Source organism: Rattus norvegicus, chromosome 16 (assembly GCF_036323735.1).
Source record: "Rattus norvegicus strain BN/NHsdMcwi chromosome 16, GRCr8, whole genome shotgun sequence".
In the NCBI taxonomy this organism is placed as follows: Eukaryota; Metazoa; Chordata; class Mammalia; order Rodentia; family Muridae; genus Rattus; species Rattus norvegicus.
In genome coordinates, this window is record NC_086034.1 from 5,852,044 (window position 1) to 5,870,914 (window position 18,871).

The 18,871-nt window shown below is 47.2% G+C and overlaps 1 protein-coding gene and 1 pseudogene across 5 annotated transcripts in view; one reads left to right on the plus strand and one right to left on the minus strand.

The window, feature by feature from the left end:
* Window positions 1–15,535, plus strand: part of Rft1 (RFT1 homolog) — a 34,058-nt gene extending 18,523 nt beyond the window's left edge. For 2 of the 5 annotated variants that reach the window (NM_001135866.1, XM_063275133.1), the window contains 7 exons: window positions 2,431–2,509; window positions 4,526–4,576; window positions 5,400–5,530; window positions 6,680–6,824; window positions 9,702–9,807; window positions 14,159–14,408; window positions 14,881–15,535. In NM_001135866.1, the coding sequence (NP_001129338.1) occupies window positions 2,431–2,509; window positions 4,526–4,576; window positions 5,400–5,530; window positions 6,680–6,824; window positions 9,702–9,807; window positions 14,159–14,408; window positions 14,881–15,048 (930 nt within the window). In that variant the 3' untranslated portion in view covers window positions 15,049–15,535. Of the gene's footprint in view, window positions 1–2,430; window positions 2,510–4,525; window positions 4,584–5,399; window positions 5,531–6,679; window positions 6,825–9,701; window positions 9,808–12,072; window positions 12,225–14,158; window positions 14,409–14,590; window positions 14,822–14,880 lie in introns of those variants that run through there. The other 3 variants (XM_006252581.5, XM_039094264.2, XR_005494551.2) reach the window with 3 other exon arrangements.
* Window positions 11,588–11,727, minus strand: LOC120097588 (small nucleolar RNA SNORA32; annotated as a pseudogene).
* Window positions 15,536–18,871: the final 3,336 nt, after the last annotated feature.

Genomic DNA, 18,871 nt, shown 5'->3' on the forward strand with positions numbered 1-18,871 from the left:
TTGAAGCCAGCCTGGGCTACCTAAGTGAGACTCTGTCTTGGTGGGACACACACACACACACACACACACACACACACACACACACACACACACACACACACGACCCCATGGGCAAACTTCAACTTTTCATTTCCTCTGAACACACCTCAGGAGTTACAGCATGGATCCCTCAGAGGACAGCACTGTGCCACAACAGGGGTGATGGGAAAGATGACTTCCTCACTTCCTCCTCACTTCCCCGAGCTGCCCATGGGCAGACTCTGAGGATTAGCGGTCCACAGTGCCCTCTTGTGGTGTTGTCTGGCAGCTCTCGTCCTGGAGAAAAGCGATGGTTGGGCAGTGTTAAACAGGTGTGACTCGGGGCTGGAGATTTAGCTCAGTGGTAGAGCACTTACCTAGGAAGTGCAAGGCCCTGGGTTCGGTCCCCAGCTCCGGAAAAAAAAAGAACAAAAAAAAAAAAAAAAACAAAAAAAAAACCATGGTGTGACTCAGTTCCTGTGCCCCTTTAGGGCTAGAGATGCCTTGGTGCCTGCTCAGAGCTTACCAGCTCCCTGTGGGCAGTGCAGTCTGGGAGGACTCAGGCCTGTGTTCTCCTTGTCTGTAAGAAAAGGGAAGAGGAGTCAGGGCTGAGAGGAGCCCTGCGTTCTTGGAGTTCTCTTGGAGTTCTCTCTCGTCGTCGCCTGTGACTGTAGAGCATTTTGGAATAATTGGGGTTGAGGCAACAGCAAGGTTAGAATACACACTGCCATTAAAGGTTAGAGCAGAAAAAATAACTCCAAGTGCTGCCTTAGTTCCCTACAGTCAGCACACGGCAAAAGTGGTATTTCCAGTTAAGTTAAGACCGGGAGGCAGGATGTGATGGTGTGCCTATAATTCCAGCACTTGGTAGGTGGGGCAGGAGTTCAGTGTCATCCTCAGCTTAGCTATGGATTGGGTTCAAGGCTACATGGGCCATATCAGACCCTACCTTAAAAATAAGAACAGGGCTACCTCATCTGTCAGGGCCTTTGCCTGATTTCAGTTTCCAACACCATATGAACCAGATATGGTGGACTTGGAAGCTGAGGGCAAGAGGATAGAGTGTTCAAGTCATCTTTAGCAAATGAAGTGGCTCGGTTGGTAAAGTTGCTCTTGCCAAACAAACTTGGTAACCTGAATTCAAACCCTGAAATCCATGTAAACTTAGGAGGAGAAAACTGACTCCACAAAGATGTCCCCTGACCGCCACACACATGCTGTGGCATGCATACTCATCCACCCGTATTATGCACGCACGCACACGCACACACACGAATGCACGCACCCACGCACCCACGCACGCACGCACAGCATTTTGTTTTGTCTTTCTAGTCAGACTTTTTAGCTTCTTTATGGGTTCCTATCTCTAGCCCATTCCTTCCAACCCCAGCACTAGGTAGGAGAGAAAGAAGGCTAGAGGGGAAGGGGACCATCAGGGTCGTCAGATGCCTCCTGCTGACTAGGGGTGTCAGTTCCTCGGGACAGTTTTGCTATTTGTTGTCAAGATATCACCAGCCAGCAACCAGCAGCATCAGGAGAAATAGCAGCTGCCTTACCCCTCTCAGGGATCTAGCATTTTATACTTTCTCAAGAGTCTCCCACATTCCAAATGTCAGATACTTGCAGAAACTAGCTAGCTGCAGCTGACAAAATCACACCCCTGCCAGAGCACGAGGCAAATCATAGTCTGCCACTGTGGACAACCGAAAGCAGCCCATATCCCACACCTAGGATTAAAACAAACACATTCCTATAACATTTCTATGTTTTTAAAGAAAACCACAATTCTCACTACATGTTTTAATTAGCTAGCTATGGTGTTGTATGTCTGTAATCTCAACATGCCGAGATAAGAGGCTCATAGAGCCAGCCTGGGTTACATAGTGTAACCAGGGTACAATAAGCCAATATTGATTATCAACCCAGCAGGAACCAGAAGCATCAGGCATGTCTAGGTAAATTGGGTTGGGAAGAACCATGAGTTGGGATCTGGTGGTTTCCATCTATGATCAGTTGGTCCTGATGCTCTAGGTCCCATGTCAGGGTAGCACATGTGGCAGAAGTACATGGCTGAGCAAAAAAGTTTTCCTCCTGATTAGGAAGGGAAAGAAGGGAACAGGCTGGGGTTGCACAGTGCCCTTCAAAGCACACCCTTAGTGGCCTGAGCCCTTTCCACTGGGCACCACTAAAAGGCTCTGCCACCTTCCAGTCAGGGCCCACTGAGGACCAGGCTTTCAGCACATGGCCTCAGGAAACAGTCAAGGTCCATGTTTCAGCTGTCATATAGATTGTCTGCTATTTTGGATGTCGTCTGTGTTGGTAGCACTGACTGAAGGCTCAGCGGGAACTGTGGCCTCTCAGGTGTAGCTTTGCAATGTGGAGACTTTGTCTCATGCTTTATTTTCCTTTTAGGCCTTTGTCAATTGGAACGAGGCTAGGTTGACTTGGAGCTTTTTCAAACAGTCATTCTTGAAACAGATTTTGACAGAAGGTGAGTAAAGTGAAAGGTCACACCGAGCAGTTGGGAGAGCATAGAAGGTGCAAAAGGATTCCACAGGACTGCTGGCACATGGGACCGCCGACTGACACCAGAGCACTTGTCTGGGGCCCCTTGGCAGAGGACCCTTAGAGATGCGCTTGTGTTATTTGCTTTTAAATAAGATAGGAAACCAATATTTATTTAGCTTTATGGTTTACTTAAGTCATCTACTTTAAATCTCTCCACAGCCTTACAGAAGATATCCTCTCCCTCTGTTTAGGGATGTGGAATTGAAACCCAAGTCTCTGTTAATCAGCTTTCTGTTACTGTGGCCAAATGCCTGAGGTAACCAACTTAAAGGGAGGAAAGGTTTAGTGTGGCCCGCAGTTTTAGCCCATGGTTACTTAGCTTTGTTGCCAAGGTAACACAGTATGTCACCGTGCCAGTGTATGGCAGAAGAGGCTGTTGGGAAACAAGAGAGAGACCAGAGTATTAATATGTCCTTCTGTGCTCCAGCTTTCTCCCTCTAGGCCCTCTCTCCTGAGGGTTCCAGTAGGTCCATGGGGAGGAGAGCCCCATTGTCCTGCCAGAAAACCCCCATCATAGATGGTGAGGATGCATCCTGAACCCAGGATGACAGTGTGAGGGGTGAGGTTGAAGAAAGGAAGCCAGAGAGAAAGCTGGGAGTTAGTATAAAAGGCTCAAACGCAGAGTCAGGGAGCAGACATTAATGAACTGTTGGAAGACGGGAACTCAGGGATCGACAGGGATTAGACATTTGTCCCTTGGTGTCAGGTTCTGGTTCTTAGACCAGTCCCAGGTATTTTAAAGTCTAGGGATGCTCGAGTCCCAAAAAGAACTGGTGTCTTTTTGTATAGGACTTAGACATACCCTTCTCTATGCTTTAATTGTACCTAGTGCAATGCAAGTGCTATGCAAAGCTGTTGTTACACTATTAATTTAGGAAATAATAATAATAGTAATGGTAATAATAATAATAATAAAGCATCCATACAAGTAAAGTCGTGCTCAGTTCAGATGCATCTTTGAGTGTTTCTGATTTACCGTTAGGTGAATCATTAGAATCACAAACCCTCAGATATGGAGGCTGGCTGTATTTACAAAACCTAAACTGTGAAGTTGAGGGTCAGAGACAGAAATCTGAGGAGTCTGTCACCTTTGTCTTTATCGGGAGACAGGTCAGAGAGAGGAGACTTGAGAGAAGAGGGGACCTGGCCTGGAAATGGTTTCATTTTGAGTTGTCAGGAGGGGAAAGCTGCTCTTTGGGGCTGTGGCCACTCTTTGGTGCTCTGTCTCTGTCATGGCCAGGGTGTTTCGTTTGTGGAGAAAAAAATTCAGGACAGGCATGGTGGCACACACCTTTAATCCCAGCACTTGAGAGGCAGAGGCAGAGACAGATGGACCTCTGAGCTTGATGGCTGCCTGGTGTATAGAGTGAGTTCCAGGAAACAGAGAAACCCTGTCTCAGAGAGAGAGGGAAAGAGAGAGAGACAGACAGACAGAGTATCTGGCCTCCCTTAAGACTTGGAAGCCATTTTCACCATTAACGTTTGAGCAGTCTCCCCATATTGTATGGTTAATAGTATGATTTTGAAATAATTTTTGCTTGTTTTTAATTTGGCTTCAAGATTCTGTCAATAAAGACTTCAGCGCTTTCTAAACTGTTGCCTTGAGATATTGTGAAATCAGTATTAGGACATTAAACCAATCTTTAATTGGTTATTTGCTGTTTCTCTGAGAGAGTTTGCCAGTTGGAGCCAAGTGGGTGGCACACACCTGTAAGCCCAGCACCCAGGAAGGGATGGCAGGAGGTTCTCAAGTTCCAGTCCAGTTTTTGAACTCAAAACAAACAAACAAACAAACAAACAAACAAACAAACAAAAAAACCAGGCAGCGGTTGTGGGGGATATTCACCAACTGGAAACACTGGTAGATCATAGAGAAAAGGAAAGAAATTGAAATGAATGCTGCATTCGAAATGCCAATTGCTTTGCTTTTCTATTGTAGGTGAGCGATACGTGATGACATTTTTGAATGTATTAAACTTTGGCGACCAGGGTAAGATGTAAGTCTGTACTGTTTTAATTAAAGGTGAACACCATAATAAGTACTAGGTCTTTGATGATGCCCTGTCACGTGACTTGAGTGGAAGTCGTGTTGGGACCTTCCTTCTCCACCTGCTTCCTATGGATCTCTGGTACTCATTTTGAGGGGCGGGGCTCTGAAAGAGAAAACACAGTAGCTCACTTCCTGTCATAAAGGTCCCAGTCAGTGCTTGGGTAAATCTCTCAGATTCTGCTTTATATTTACTCCTCAAGTGATTGATACCAGAGCCCTGCAAATGCAAGAGGAGAAGAGAGGAGGCAGCATCGGATGAAACCGACTGCAGTCGGTTTCACATCAGTGACACATTTTAAAGGGCTAAGATAAAAGCGCCTCGGTCCTGGCTGTATTAATGGCAGGGCCATGGTTGTAATGTCGTATAGGTTTTGCAAGACACTACCATTTGGTACATAGACCTACCATGTCTTCAACCACATGTGAATGTGCAGCTTTTCTCAAAATTTATAAACCTGGCTGGGGCAACAGCTCGGCTAATAGAGTGTTTGCCTGGCGTGCACAGCCCCACAGAAAGTAGGTGTGTGGTGCACACCTATTACCCCAGCATTTGGGAGGTACAGGTCGGGGATCAGAAGTTCAAGGTTTTCCTGGTTACATAGAGAGTTCGGGGCTAGCTGGGCTACATGTGGCCCTGTATCCAAAAGAAAAAAAGATAAAAAATTTTTTTAAACTAAATATTAAATTAAAAAAATAATTTTCACACAGTGCTATAAAAATTAAGAACTACCATGACTATTATTTCTCCCTTTTTGTTTTGTAGGTATATACGATATAGTGAATAACCTCGGCTCCCTTGTGGCCAGGCTAATTTTCCAGCCAGTAGAGGAGAGTTTCTATATATTCTTTGCTAAAGTGCTAGAGAGGGAGAAGGACGCCTCACTTCAGAAGCAGGTGAGTTGGTCCTCTCAGCTGACCTGGCGCTTCCTTTTGATTCCTCCTCTGCTTCCTCCTCCTCTGCTTTGTGGTTTGTTTGTTCGGAGTCTCGTATCCCTGGGTGGCTTTGAGCTGTTGCTCTTCTGACTTGGTCTTCTGTGGGCAAGACCCAGAGCTCCTCGCTGTCCTTTGTATCCCGGCCTTTGTCCCCTTGGGTGACCTAACTCTGTTGAACTAATTAGTTCCTGGGTTTTGGTTGGTTGGTTTTTGAGACAGTCTTATGTAGTCACAGATGGCTTTGAACTTTTGAGCCTCCTGCTTCAACCTCCCACGGCTGGGATCTCACATCACCATGGGCAGTTTGTGCAGTGTGAGGGAGCAGACTCAGAGTGCATGGCAGGCAGAACCAGATCCCAGCCCTGAAATTGGGGATTTCTGACCCCCTTTCCAAAGCTCTTTGACGTCTAATTAGTTTATTAATCTACCGTGTATGAGATGTGCGCACGTGAGTGTGTAGGTGCAGTGTCATGTGTGCGCATGTAGAGACAGAACCTTGAGATTGGGTCTCTCATTGAACCAGAAGCCACCATTTTGACTAAGCTGGCTAGCCCCAGGCTCTTGGGGTCTGCCCTCCTCAACTCCCCAATGGTGGGGATGCAGCCACATGAAGCCATGCCTGGCTTTTTAATTGAACTTAGCATGGGTGCTGCAGATCTGAGCTTAGGTTCAGGCCCTCACGCTTGCAGAGCAAGCATTCTTACCCAAGGAGCCTCTTTCTGCTCCTGACTTACTCTGCAATTAAAGCAATCTGGGTCTGCCTCTTACATGACTTAGAAGATATTTTACAAAATGCAATTTATGCCCAGTATCTGAAAGTAAGATCTGGTTCCCACTCTGGACTGAGGGATAGTTTCCTCAGTGTACACCGATAATGACAGAACCTCGGCCCATCAATCAGAAGCACAGACTTGGCTAGCGGAGGGGAAACACAAGGATAAAGCAAGTGTTTCCTCAGCAGTGCCGACCACTAAGCCTCCCCCTGCAGCCTGTGGAGAGAGACTCACTGCTCCCTTTCATTTGCTAATTGCCATAAGAAAGGCAGGAAGCAGGCCTGTGTGAGCCCCATCAGCTTGGATTCTGCTCACTTCTTTCCCTTCCCCTGGCCAGGATGATGTTGCTGTGGCTGCCGCTGTTTTGGAGTCCCTCCTCAAGCTGGCCTTGCTGACTGGACTGACCGTCACTGTTTTTGGCTTTGCCTATTCTCAGTTGGCTTTGGACATCTATGGAGGAGCCATGCTTAGTTCGGGATCTGGTATGTGCTAGACTTTGTAAAGGGTTTGTTCTGACTTCTGAAGAGAAATGGGAGTGTCTCATGAAATTCAGGCCATGTGCACACAGTGACCTATGTGCCATTGTGGGGAGAATCTTTGACTGGCTGGGGCTTTGGGGCTGCTCCTCACTCTCCGTACACAAGCAGGGTGCTGTCAGGGCTTGCCCCAGGGAGATCAGTTTTCCACCCTCACTTGAAGAAGTGCTGCTGTATCCTCCTTGCTGTTGGCTTTCCTCTCAGGCCTAAAATGTATTTGCCAAGTGCTTACCTGCGCTTCCTCTAAGTGAGGAGGAAAGCAGAGAGTGGACCGTGAGTCTCTATGTGGTGCTAAACACATCTGAGGAGAGCCACACCAGGCACATCCCAGGATGTGATGAGTTAGAACCTTGGAAAGATCACCCAGAGTCCTTTGCCTACAATAAAATTGATCTGGGCAAGTAAAATCGTGTATTTAATTTACTGACTATTGGTTTGGAAGGAGAAAAGCGTGGACTGTATCTCCATTGAAATACTTGGTTCCCAGGCTGCTGAGACTTCCAAAACACTTACTAGTCCTTGGGGATTTTCACCCATTTCAAAATGTGCCTAGCTCTAGGGTGATCATCCATTTGCAGTTTTTATCCAGGGATAAGCAGGGACGCCTTTACTCTCTCAGATCACTAGACAAGAACCGGAGGATTCTTTGCTGCCCCATCTCAGTGTAAAGGCCTTGCTGGGACAGTTCTGCACTTCTATGCTTCACTCTGAAGGCCTTGCTAGCTTCAGTTGTCACCATGGGGCTCCTCATACTTTTGGTACCGGAGAAAAAAGGACCATGTTTCTATATCATCGCAAAGATTGTTAAATTGAGGAAACACCTACTATGAAGCCTGTGGTATAGTTTGTGGCTTCTTGGGTGTGTGCCTTAAGCAATGCATGTCCATCAGGCAACTGCTGGGAGGATGCATTAGGAAGCCATCAGGAAGTTTACATGCAGAGATTGGGGTCCAGCTGTTTTATACCAGCTCTGCCCCTTTGGAAAGCAATCTCCAAGAAGTAGCCTCTGCTTTAACACAGCCGCAAGATGTTGCCTAAGAGGGGCTGTCCACTCATTTGGTAGAGTAATTAATCACAGAAATGTACGTTAAATGCCATCGCTGTGTTGCCTCCCAAGTGCTGGGATCAAGGGCGTGCACTACCACACTCAGCTTACTGCCTTTTGGTTGATCAAGATGTCCCCTAACAAGTCCCTGTGCTGTCTGGGTGACAGTGCCTGTGCACACATTGCCTGCCGGATTTCCCTCTTATACCATTCTCTCCTTCTTGCTCTGATTAATGCTTTGTATCCAGATGAATTTCTTGTGCAAAGAAACATTCACACCACTTTTCTCCCTATCCCATCCCAAAATGTTTTCCTGATCACTTAAGTATTTCACAATACCTGACTTTGCCTAGAAAGGACTCCTGCAGTAGGCAGAAAAGAGGGTCATGTCTTCAGGGCTTGGCCTTATCACTTTGTTTGTCTATATATGCATGTATTGTTTTATTAGGTGCCAAGAATGGAATTCAGGGCTCTGCAGGAACTAAGCAAACACTTCCACCAATCTCAGCCCAACTCCATCAGTTATTGCTGCTTTAGTTTTGTGTGTGTGTGTGTAAATAGAATCACTACACATTCTGTGCACATGCGCGTTAATTTCTGTTGGATGATACCTAGGGTGGAATTGCTGGGTCCTAGTTTGAGTGCTCATTTGCTTTATTAGAAATTGCTCATTCAGGAAGCATGGTGTTCTGTGCTTGAAATGCCAGTCCTCAGGAGACAGAGGCGGAAGGGTCATCTTTGTCCACATAAAGACTGAGGTCAACTATGGGACCCTGTTCCCTCAAAACAAAGCAATGACGATGACAATAACGAGAGAGAGAGAGAGAGAGAGAGAGAGAGAGAGAGAAGAAACTACTTGTTCTGCAGTTTTAAAAAATGATTATTTGTATGTATGTGTGTGTATAGGAATACAGGGGTGTGTGTGTGTGTGTGTGTGTGTGTGTGTAGGTATACAGATATGTATGTGCATGTGTGTGTGTAATGTGCATGTGTGTGTGTAGTATACAGATGTGTGTGTGTGTGTGTGTGTGTGTGTGTGTGTGTGTGTGTGCACAAGTGTGGAAGTCTGGACAGCCTGCAGGAGTGAGTTCCCTTCCTCCATTATGTGGCTCACAGGAATAAATGGTTTGGGCAGCAAGTACCCTTACTCACTGAGCCATCCCACTAGCCTTGATCAACAAAGGTTTTAAAAATTCATTGCTGAGGGGTTGGGGATTTAGCTCAGTAGTAGAGCACTTGCCTAGCAAGTGCAAGGCCCTGGGTTCGGTCCCCAGCTCCAAAAAAAAAAGAAAAAAAATTCATTGCTGGTTGTTATGCCATAATATTTAATATAGGAAAAGTACCACTGGGAGCTTTGGTTCTCACTCTGAGTTGTGGAGGTTCTGACTTAGGAGTTTCCTGCTGGTCCTGGGCCTTGGGCTATTCCCAAAGGGTGTTTCAGCCTGTGCAACTGATATTCCCTTAAGACACAGAGCCACTGATGTCTTCAGTGCTCAAACTAGCACGTGTCAGCCCTGTGCTGACTGAAGACACTGGCGGCTTTGCGTGGTGGCCAGAGGAGCTCTCAGTAGCTCAGCAGAGGTCTGTGTGTTTGTGCCTTGCTGTCCTTTGGATTTTATCTGAGTACTGTGGTCAGTGCAGTGGGATCCTGGGAGTCCACAAGTAGGCATGCAGTCCACCATTGCTACCATAGGTCCCATGGCCCAGTTCTCTGCACACAGCAAGCGAGAGCTAGTGATGCACCTGTGTTGACTCTGGACTGTGGTGTTTCCTCGTAGGCCCTGTGTTGATGCGGTGCTATTGCCTCTATGTCCTCCTGCTTGCCGTCAATGGTGTGACAGAGTGCTTCACCTTTGCTGCCATGAGCAAAGAGGACGTTGACAGGTGGGTAATCCAGAGAGCAAACCTTTAATCGCGGTGTCTGGCCAAAGTTAAGTGACTGCTGAATCGTTTTCTTTCCATTCTGAGCATGGGTTTGTCTACACTTCTCAGAGGCCACGCCAGACCACTAATGTGGGACCTCCCTAGGATCACCATGTCTGGCACGATTTACCTAGTGTTTCCCACAGTGGGGCTAGGAGGCTAGTATTGTGCTTCCTTTAGTGGGGGTGTGGCGTCACCCGGGCATAGCTGTATTTGTTCACGTATGCAGTCAACCCTGAGAAGCTGGTCATCCATTCCACTGCTTCCCCGCTCAGATCCCTAAGAAGGGCCTCAACTGCGGCTGGGGATACTCGATTGCCTTTCTTAGGGGCTAGAGAGTTTGCTCAGTGGTTAAAAGAGAACTGGCTGTTCTTCAAGAGACCCAGCACCCACATGACAGCTGACCATCGTCTGTGACTCCAGGGATATGACACAGCGTCCTCTCTGGCCCCCTTGGGCAGTACATACATGTAGTGTGCAGACATAGGTGCAGGCAAGTCACCCATCTGTCTATCTGCTGTCACACTGTGACCATAACACATCACACAGGGCAGTCATTATAGTGGTCTTACATGATGGCAGTCACATAGTAACCTTCACACATTGGCCCTCATGCAGTGGCCATCACACACTGTCAGTGACATAGTGACTATAGCAGTGGTCATCTCACAGTAGCCCTCGTATTAAGCAGGTATGTGTATTTCAAATTTTCCTTTATCATTCTGGTGTGAAATAGCTTAATATTTTTGTTCCATCACCCACTCTTTATATCCTAAATGCCAGAAATACTAGGGCAGTCTCTTAAGGTATCACTGAGAGATAAGGGGAAGGATAAAATGGTGAGGGAGAAAGAAGAGGAAGGTGGCTATGAGCGACAAGGCTAGTGCCTCCTCGCCACTGTCCCTTGGTTTCTGCGTCCTTGAGGCTTTCCATGCTGCCTCTGTTACATCGAGTCCTGTTAGGGCTTCAGAGGCTTGGTCTTAGAAGTGGAGTGAGAAGGGGTAGTGAGTCAGGGAGTCCTTCTCCCTTCTCAGTCAGCCTCTGTCTGTCCTCATCTTAGACTGCTGCACAGTGACTGGAGTCTAGCCGAGATGCTAGCCCAGACCACTGCGGTTGTCGTAGGGAGCCTTCTGTTCTTCTCCTAGGCCAATAGAGTTGGAATTTTAGGAGACTTGAACTAGGGAAACTATTCATTACTAGCCCCAAGCAACTCTGAATCTGAAGCTCTGGAAACTGCTGGTCTCAGCTGCAACATGACCCAGTACACACCATGACCTGTAAATACATTCACATACACATGTAAATGCAAATGACAGAAGCAGGGCCCATAAAGCAGGAAGTGTCACACACACGGGTTCTTCTTACTGTCGTCATTTCATTCTTCAAGAGGACTACATCTCAGCGCAGGTGAGATGAGATGGCTCAGTGGGGAAGGAAGGCTGCCTGCTGCCAGGCGCCATCCCAGAGGTCTAGCCTCAGGTGCCTGCTGCCAGGCTCGATCCCAGAGGTCTAGCCTCAGGTGCCTGCTGCCAGGCGCGATCCCAGAGGTCTAGCCTCAGGTGCTGCTGCCAGCCGCAATCCCAGAGGTCTAGCCTCAGGACTTACGTGGTTGAAGGAGAGAAGTGACTCTTGCAAGTTGGCCTTTGATCTCTACATGTGCAACGCTCTTGTATTCACACAGAGACACGCATACAAACAGACAAGGTAAACAGAAATAGAATTAAAAGTCTTTTTTTTTTTTAAATGTTCCCAGCAGGTTAACTGCTAGTTAAGTAGCATATGGAAAACCTAATGGGAATTTTTCTTTATGGTCATATCCACAGCAAAAGAATTTAAAAATCTTAGACACAGTATGGCATACTAAGTGAATTGGCCAGCCCATTGGTAGGTCACAACCTGTCATTTACAGTGGGTGTCAGCTCATGACCTCAGCTAGTGAGCTCTGTAGCTGCAGAACTGCTGAGTTTACTCCCCGCCATGGATAGAAAAGACTAAGTTTAACTTTGAAAAATACCACATTTAAATTTGAAAGCTGCTTCTAACATTGAGTAATTTAAAAATAAAATATAGTCTAAAGCATGCTAAGTGAGAGATGTGGCAGCGTGCAAGTGTGGTTTCTGCCACCCCTCCCTCCCTCCCTCCCTCCCTCCCTCCCTCCCTCCCTTCCTCCCTTCCTGCCTTCCTTCTTCCTCTCTTTTTTCTTTTCTTTCTTTCTATTTGGGACAGTTTCTCTCTACATGGTCCTGGAACTTGCCTTGAACTCAGAGAGATCCACCAGCTTGTCTCGAGGGTTGGGACTAAAGGTGTGCACACATGGCCAGAGTCTGCACTGTGCAGGCCCTTTAGTGAGCCGTGACTGCAGCGTCAGTGTGAAGGAGGTGAGGCAATGCTGAACATTCGAAATGTTTAAGAGAACCAGAAAGTCTTATGATCAAATCATGAAGAAACTTGAGCAACAGGTAGTAGTATTCATTCTTTAAATTAAAAAACAGATAAGATTATAATATAAACATATCATTTCCTGATTCCTTTTCCTCCCTCCAAAGCCTGCTGTGCACCACCACTCTTGCTGTCTTTCAAAGCCTTTCTTTTGTTAATTGGTGTGTGTGTGTGTGTGTGTGTGTGTGTGTGTGTCTGTGTCTGTGTCTGTGTCTGTGTGTCTATCTGTCTGTGTTTGTGTGTACACATGTACACACATGTATATGCATTCCTTACCATGCACTCTGATAAACAAGTTTTTGTAGGGCCATGACCTTGGTCAATTCAGCGCCTATAACCGGGCACTGGGGAGACAGTGGCTTTCCTCTGATCTGTAGTCACGCATTGAACAGTTATCTTCTCACCCCCTCTGATGTTGGGAATCTGGGTCGTGGCCCCAGAGGCGACTCAGTTACTTAGCTTCATGGACACAGTTAGGGACCTGCAGGGTTGAACTCCCTCACCAACTGCATGTTTATAGAGCATCTGCTATGAAATAGGCAAAATGCAGATGCTGGGGGATTTGGCTCACGGCTCATGGTCTTTTGAGGACTGTGGCAGCACTTTTATGATGCCAAGATGCAGTTCTCTCCTGCACAGAATACTGAAGGGGGTGTTTGAAGTCAGAAGTGGGACGAGTAGCATAACCATTTGGCTCCATATCCAGAGAGCACTAGAGTGTGGAGAGCCCAGGGAGTCTGCTGGAGGCTGGAACGGACCAGGGAGTCTCCAGGCTTTGCTCAGTGCTGATAATTTATTCTGGAGACCTGTCCCTTGGTATTTTGAGTGAGTCTGCTGCTTGGTGCATGGTTTCCCAGGAGAAGCAGGACAAGGTATCGGAACAGTCGCCAGTAGCAAAGGTGGAGCGGTGCCTTAGCCCTCGGTGGGTTCTCAGCCTCACTGTGAACAGTGAACGGATTCTCTGTTGAACAGATTTAGCTCCACAGGACAGGAGCCCTGTGTATCACTTGCTCACCAGTGCCCCTAGCGGTGCATAATTACCCAGGACACAGTCACTGGAAACTCCAGCCCAACAGGATTTTTGTGTTTTATTTTCAAAGAATCGCCGAATAAATTATTTTCCTTAGAAGTATAAGTTTTTGAGTTGTATGTTCTGTTCAGGGACTGAGGAGAAAGTCACCTTTTCATGTCAACCACATAGTATTCCATGTTATAGAATCCTGGGTTACGGCTGGCTGTGGAGGCACACACTTGTAATCTAAGCTCTCAGCGGCTGAGGAGGATGAGTTCAAGGCCTGAGGTCTGCACCTGTTGCTCAGCAAAGAATGCTGGTTTAGCTTGTGCAAGCTTAGGTTGCTTAGCTAGGCTTAATTCTGAGCACCTCGAATTGAAAGACAGGGACAGACAGACAGAGACAGAGGTAGTCAGGTTGAGAGATTCTGGAAGGCAAGCCTGAGCTATATATACTGAGTTAGAGGTGAGCCTAGGCTACATTTTTTTTTCTCAAAACAAAACAAAATGACAGCCAGCCAAGAGCTGATCCAGGTACTGCAGGTCAGGTCTATAATTCTAATACTCAGGATGTTCAAAGTCATCCTGGATTACAAAGTGACAGCCCATAAAAAAGAAAAAAACATACAGAGGCAAAGGAACTTGTCTAGTATATATAAGGCGTTGGGCTTAATCTAGCACGAGAACCATAATAAACCACCCCTGCCCACAACACACACAAAAACTAAAACCACTGGATTATGGGAACTCATCTGGAGTAATGTGAGCTTAGGGATCTTTCTGTGAATTGATAAGGCCGCTTTTGGGGAATATTCTTGTCTTGGGGTAAGACACTCACCTCTCCGCGTTGCTTGTCTCCCAGGTACAATTTCACCATGCTGGCACTGTCCTCCTCGTTTTTAGTCTTATCCTACCTGCTGACCAGTTGGTGTGGCAGTGTGGGCTTCATCATGGCCAACTGCTTTAACATGGGCATCCGGATCACACAGAGCCTTTCCTTCATCCATCACTACTTCCAAGAGAGCCCCCACAGACCGCTGGCTGGCCTGCTCCTGTCACCAGTTCTTCTTGGAGTATTCGTCCTCAGTGCGGGCATTACGAGTGTCTCAGAGGTAAGCAGCCTAGCAGCCTTCCCACCACTTTCTTCTGCAGCCTGGGCACAGTTCTTCCCTCTGGGGCTCCATCTTTCAGCCAGACTAAACACTGGTCAAGGGTTTGTCTCCTCCCACCTTCTCAGCCCTGTAGAGTAGTACTTAAATTAACCCTGTCTCATCACCGCCTCTCTCTGACTTAGAAACCGGTTGACAGGGCTGGGGAGATGGCTCAGTGAGAACAAGCACTGAGTACAAGCACTGCCTATCCTGAGGACCCAGGCTCAGTTCTCAGCACCCACATGGTGACTCATAACCTCCTGTAACTTCAGTTCTAGTGGATCGACTTTTCTGGTTTTTAAAGGCCTAGGGCACATACACAGAGCACAGTTATACACGTGTTTATACACATAAATAAATCTTAAAAAAGAGAAGCTGGATGATAACTTCTTTCCTTGGTTTATCTGGCAGTGACAACAGTTTCTTTCCCCAGGCATTCCTCTGCTGTGAGCGGGGCTGGCCGGCTAGGCTGGCACACATTGCTGTGGGGACCATCTGCTTAGGAGTGACTCTTGGGACAGCGTTCCTCACAGAGACCAAGCTGATCCACTTTCTCAGGACTCAGTTGGGTAGATCCAGACTTGGTGACAAAATGACATGACTTTGATGATGCTCTGGCAGTTTTGGTAGCAGACCCAGCATCAAGCAGTTCTTGGACAGGCATTGCTGTGCGAAAGCCGTGCTATGGAGTCAGAATCACCCTGGAGGTGAGGCTGCAGAGGGGAGATCATCAGTCCAAGGCTTCCTGCCAGAGGAATGTCCTTTCAAGTGAAGACCAAAAGCTGGTTTTGTTAATGAATCAATTCCCTTTGAGGGTGATTGACCTTTGAAGTTACATCTTTTAACAAACTCTCTTAGATGTTAATATTTAGCCATTGTTTGTTTGCCCAAGAAAAACCAATGTAGCCATTGACCTGCCACAAGAATGGTTAGTTTCTTCTATAAAAGAAGTAAGGAGCCTCTGAATTTACACACTGAACATCCACACCTTTAATCCCAGCACTCAAGAGGCAGAGGCAGGTGGGTCTCCAAGTTCCAGGACAGCTGGAACTGTCTTAAAAAAACAAATATATATAAAAAAAGAAAAATGTGGCTTTCTCTGTGTTAGTCCTGTGGTTTTAGTTTTTAGAGAAGAAAAATGCTAATCAGTGAGAAATATTTCTGAAATAATGTTTTCGGTCCTGGGGATTGAACCCAGGGCTTCACTCATGCCTGGGTCTCTACCACTGAGCTATATCCATATCCCCAGCCCACAAATCGGTAAATCCAGGAGATGCAGACCTCATTTCTCAGAAGCCCTTGGGAGGATCTTTGCTGCCATGGTCATGCTGTATCTTCCAGAGCTGCTCATGGCCCGGAATGAGTTCCTCAGGATTCCTTGACTGTAGAGTGTATGGAAACTGCCTGGGGGCTTTGGATCCAGCCACGCTGGAAAGAGGAGATGGGAAGAGTGAGCTGTGATGGGAAGAGTGAGCTGCTTCGTTCCCCAAGGGGTGCTGTTTTCCAGCTTGCTTTTACTTTTGCCATGAAAGTCGCACAGATGGTGATCACAATTACACAGATATCCCTTTTTATCCTTAGAGTAAAGCAGGGCCTATTGCATATGGCAAAAATCAGCCAAACCCTCTGAACTGACCCATTATTTCCAGTACTGACTAGTCCAACTGTTTTCTTGGCCAGAGCAAGAGTGGCATGCCCAGAGGTGTGGGTCTCCAGGCTACCTCCTAAGCCGGGCTTTCTGTGCCCTGCGTGCTACTCCTGCAGGGGAGATTATCAGGCCTTTCTCTGGGTTGTAAAATAGATAATAGGTTTCTTTCCCCCCTTTAATTCTCTTTTTGGTATGGTTGCCCTTTGGTGCTATTGCACCAATTTTATCTTGATTATCAATAGTTTATAATCCTCTGGAACCATGTCCCCAAATCTTCCATATTTGCCTCTAGAGAACCAACAACTAGAGGGCCAGATATGTTAATCCCAGCACTCACACTTAGAAATGCAGAAGCAGGTGGGTCTCTGAGTTCAAGGCCAGCCTGGTCTACATAGGGAGCATCTATCTCAAAATGAAAAACAAAACCCATGTATTTACTTTTTTTTTTTTTTTGCACTTACCTTTATTTATTTATTTATTTATTTAGGTTCTTTTTTTCGGAGCTGGGGACCAAACCCAGGGCCTTGCGCTTCCTAGGCAAGCGCTCTACCACTGAGCTAAATCCCCAACCCCTGCACTTACCTTTAAAAAAAGTGTGTGTATATATGACGTGTGTATGTTGTATGATTTGTGTATGTGTGCTAGCGTGGGCACTCATGTGCTCTGCTGCACTGATGGATGTCTGAGGACAACCTGTAGGAGTTGGCCTTCTCCTTCCAGGATTTCAGGCTTGTGTGGCAAGCGTTCTCGTTTCTGAGCCCTGTTGCCAGTCCTAAGCATCATTTAAAACCATTTGTGTGGAGCCAACACCAGGAGGCCTGGACATCAAGAGTCAGCAGCACAATAAGACTCAGGCCATTGACCTTGACATGTGATTTGTTCTTCTGTGGTACTGGGGAGCTATACCTGTGTTCTGACACTGAGCGACACCGTCAGTCCTCTCCAAGAGTTTTAGCTTGAGACAAGATCTTGTTAAGTTGCTTTGCTTGGCCTTAAACTTGTGATCCCCTGCCTCCTGAGTAACTGGGATAGGGCATGGGGCCAGTGTTCAGGCTACCTGGATGGTTTTTAATCTACTTAGAAGCTTCTTCGAATGTATTCAGGGACAGTATTTAAATGTAAGATATCCTGGGCAACTAGAAGTCCTCTTTTTTTTTTTTTTTTTTTTCTTTTTTTCTCGGAGCTGGGGACCGAACCCAGGGCCTTGCACTTGCTAGGCAAGCACTCTACCACTGAGCCAAATCCCCAACCCAGAAGTCCTCTAAAAGTATAGTTTCAGTTGTGTTTTTGTAAGGCTGAGTCAGGCTAGCTCAGAGAGTATCATGGAGAGCAAACAGCTCTCCTCCTCGTGTCTTCTTGCTGTCCTCTGAGCATACAGGGATGGGTCATCAGAGCTCATGAGCCCCTTTCTCTACCCATCTCTTCCCTAGAACCCTGTCACCACGTGCCCACTTAATCCCAAACCTAGAACATGGTCGTTGGGCTGCCTTCCTGAGTCTCCTGGCCCCGGGGGTTTTCAGAAGTGGAGAGGTTCCTGGATCTCTGCCACACCTTCAGCGTCTGTTTGGGGGCAGAGCTCAAGGATGACCTTTCAGCAAGCTCACAGGACTATGCTGCTGCCACGCTGAGTCCAGTGTGTCCTCTTCCTTCCTAGCAGGCCAGGACCAGCCATGCCCACACCCACAGTACCCCGTCTAATGCTCCTGGCAACTGCAGCCTGTGACTTCCAAGTCTATGGCAGCAGGACCACAAGATTCTGACTCCTGGGTAGAGCGGAGGCTCTGCAGCTGGCCTCAGGCTCCTTTCTCTGCCCACTTTTCCGCACATTGTCCACCAAATGCTGCTATAACAGGGCCCATTTTATTAAAGATGGCTGGCTGGCTGGCTGGACAGCAGCTCAGGACCCCTTCCCACGTGCTGCCTCATTAGTAATTTTCTCATTACTAATACCTGCCTTCTCAGCTGTTGACATTTTGGACCAGGCCCTGTGCAGTTTTCAGCTGTGCTCTCTGGGCTCTCTAATGCAGCCATGGCCTAAAGAGTTGAAGAGACCGCCTCATTCTGACACTGGCAGAGGCTGGACTCCCAGCTCCTCCTAGCTGCACAGCGAGATGGTTCTAACCTCTGTTCTTCGACACACACACACACACAGACACACACAGACACAGACACACACACACACACACACACACACACACACACACACACACACACACACCCCGGCAGTGACAGCAGAGAGCAGGCTGGTGGGCAACTGAAGGAAAGGGGCAGGCCCAGAGCTAGGATGCTTTCCAGGAAGTGGCTAGATTTCTCCATTGCTCAGACAGTCATTTTCACCACTTTGTACCTCCAGCCTGCTACCGTATCTTCCATCTGTACAGTTAAGCACGACCCTCTGAAGGAGAAATGGATCTGGCCCCTTGTGAGGCAACTGCTATAGGTTATATATACATCACAGGTGAGTCTGTGGATGGGACACCCTGGCATCAGGTGAGTCCTGGCCCACCTGTTTGTAGATAGAAGCTCTGTAGACTATCATGGTTCATCTAGGGTGGCCTTCTAGCCTCTGGTGCTCCGATGAGGTCCTGTAACAGAACAGCTTCCTTGCAAAGGAATCTTTTAGATCATCATTTGTTACATTCTGTCTTTTTCTGCAGTAAAAAGTGCCTTCAGGCTATGAAGTTGTCACAATTGTGGAACAGCTCTGAGGTGAACAATTTCCCCAGTGCAAGTGTTACAGCTCTGAAGGGAAATATGTCTTGGCAGGCAGGAGCCA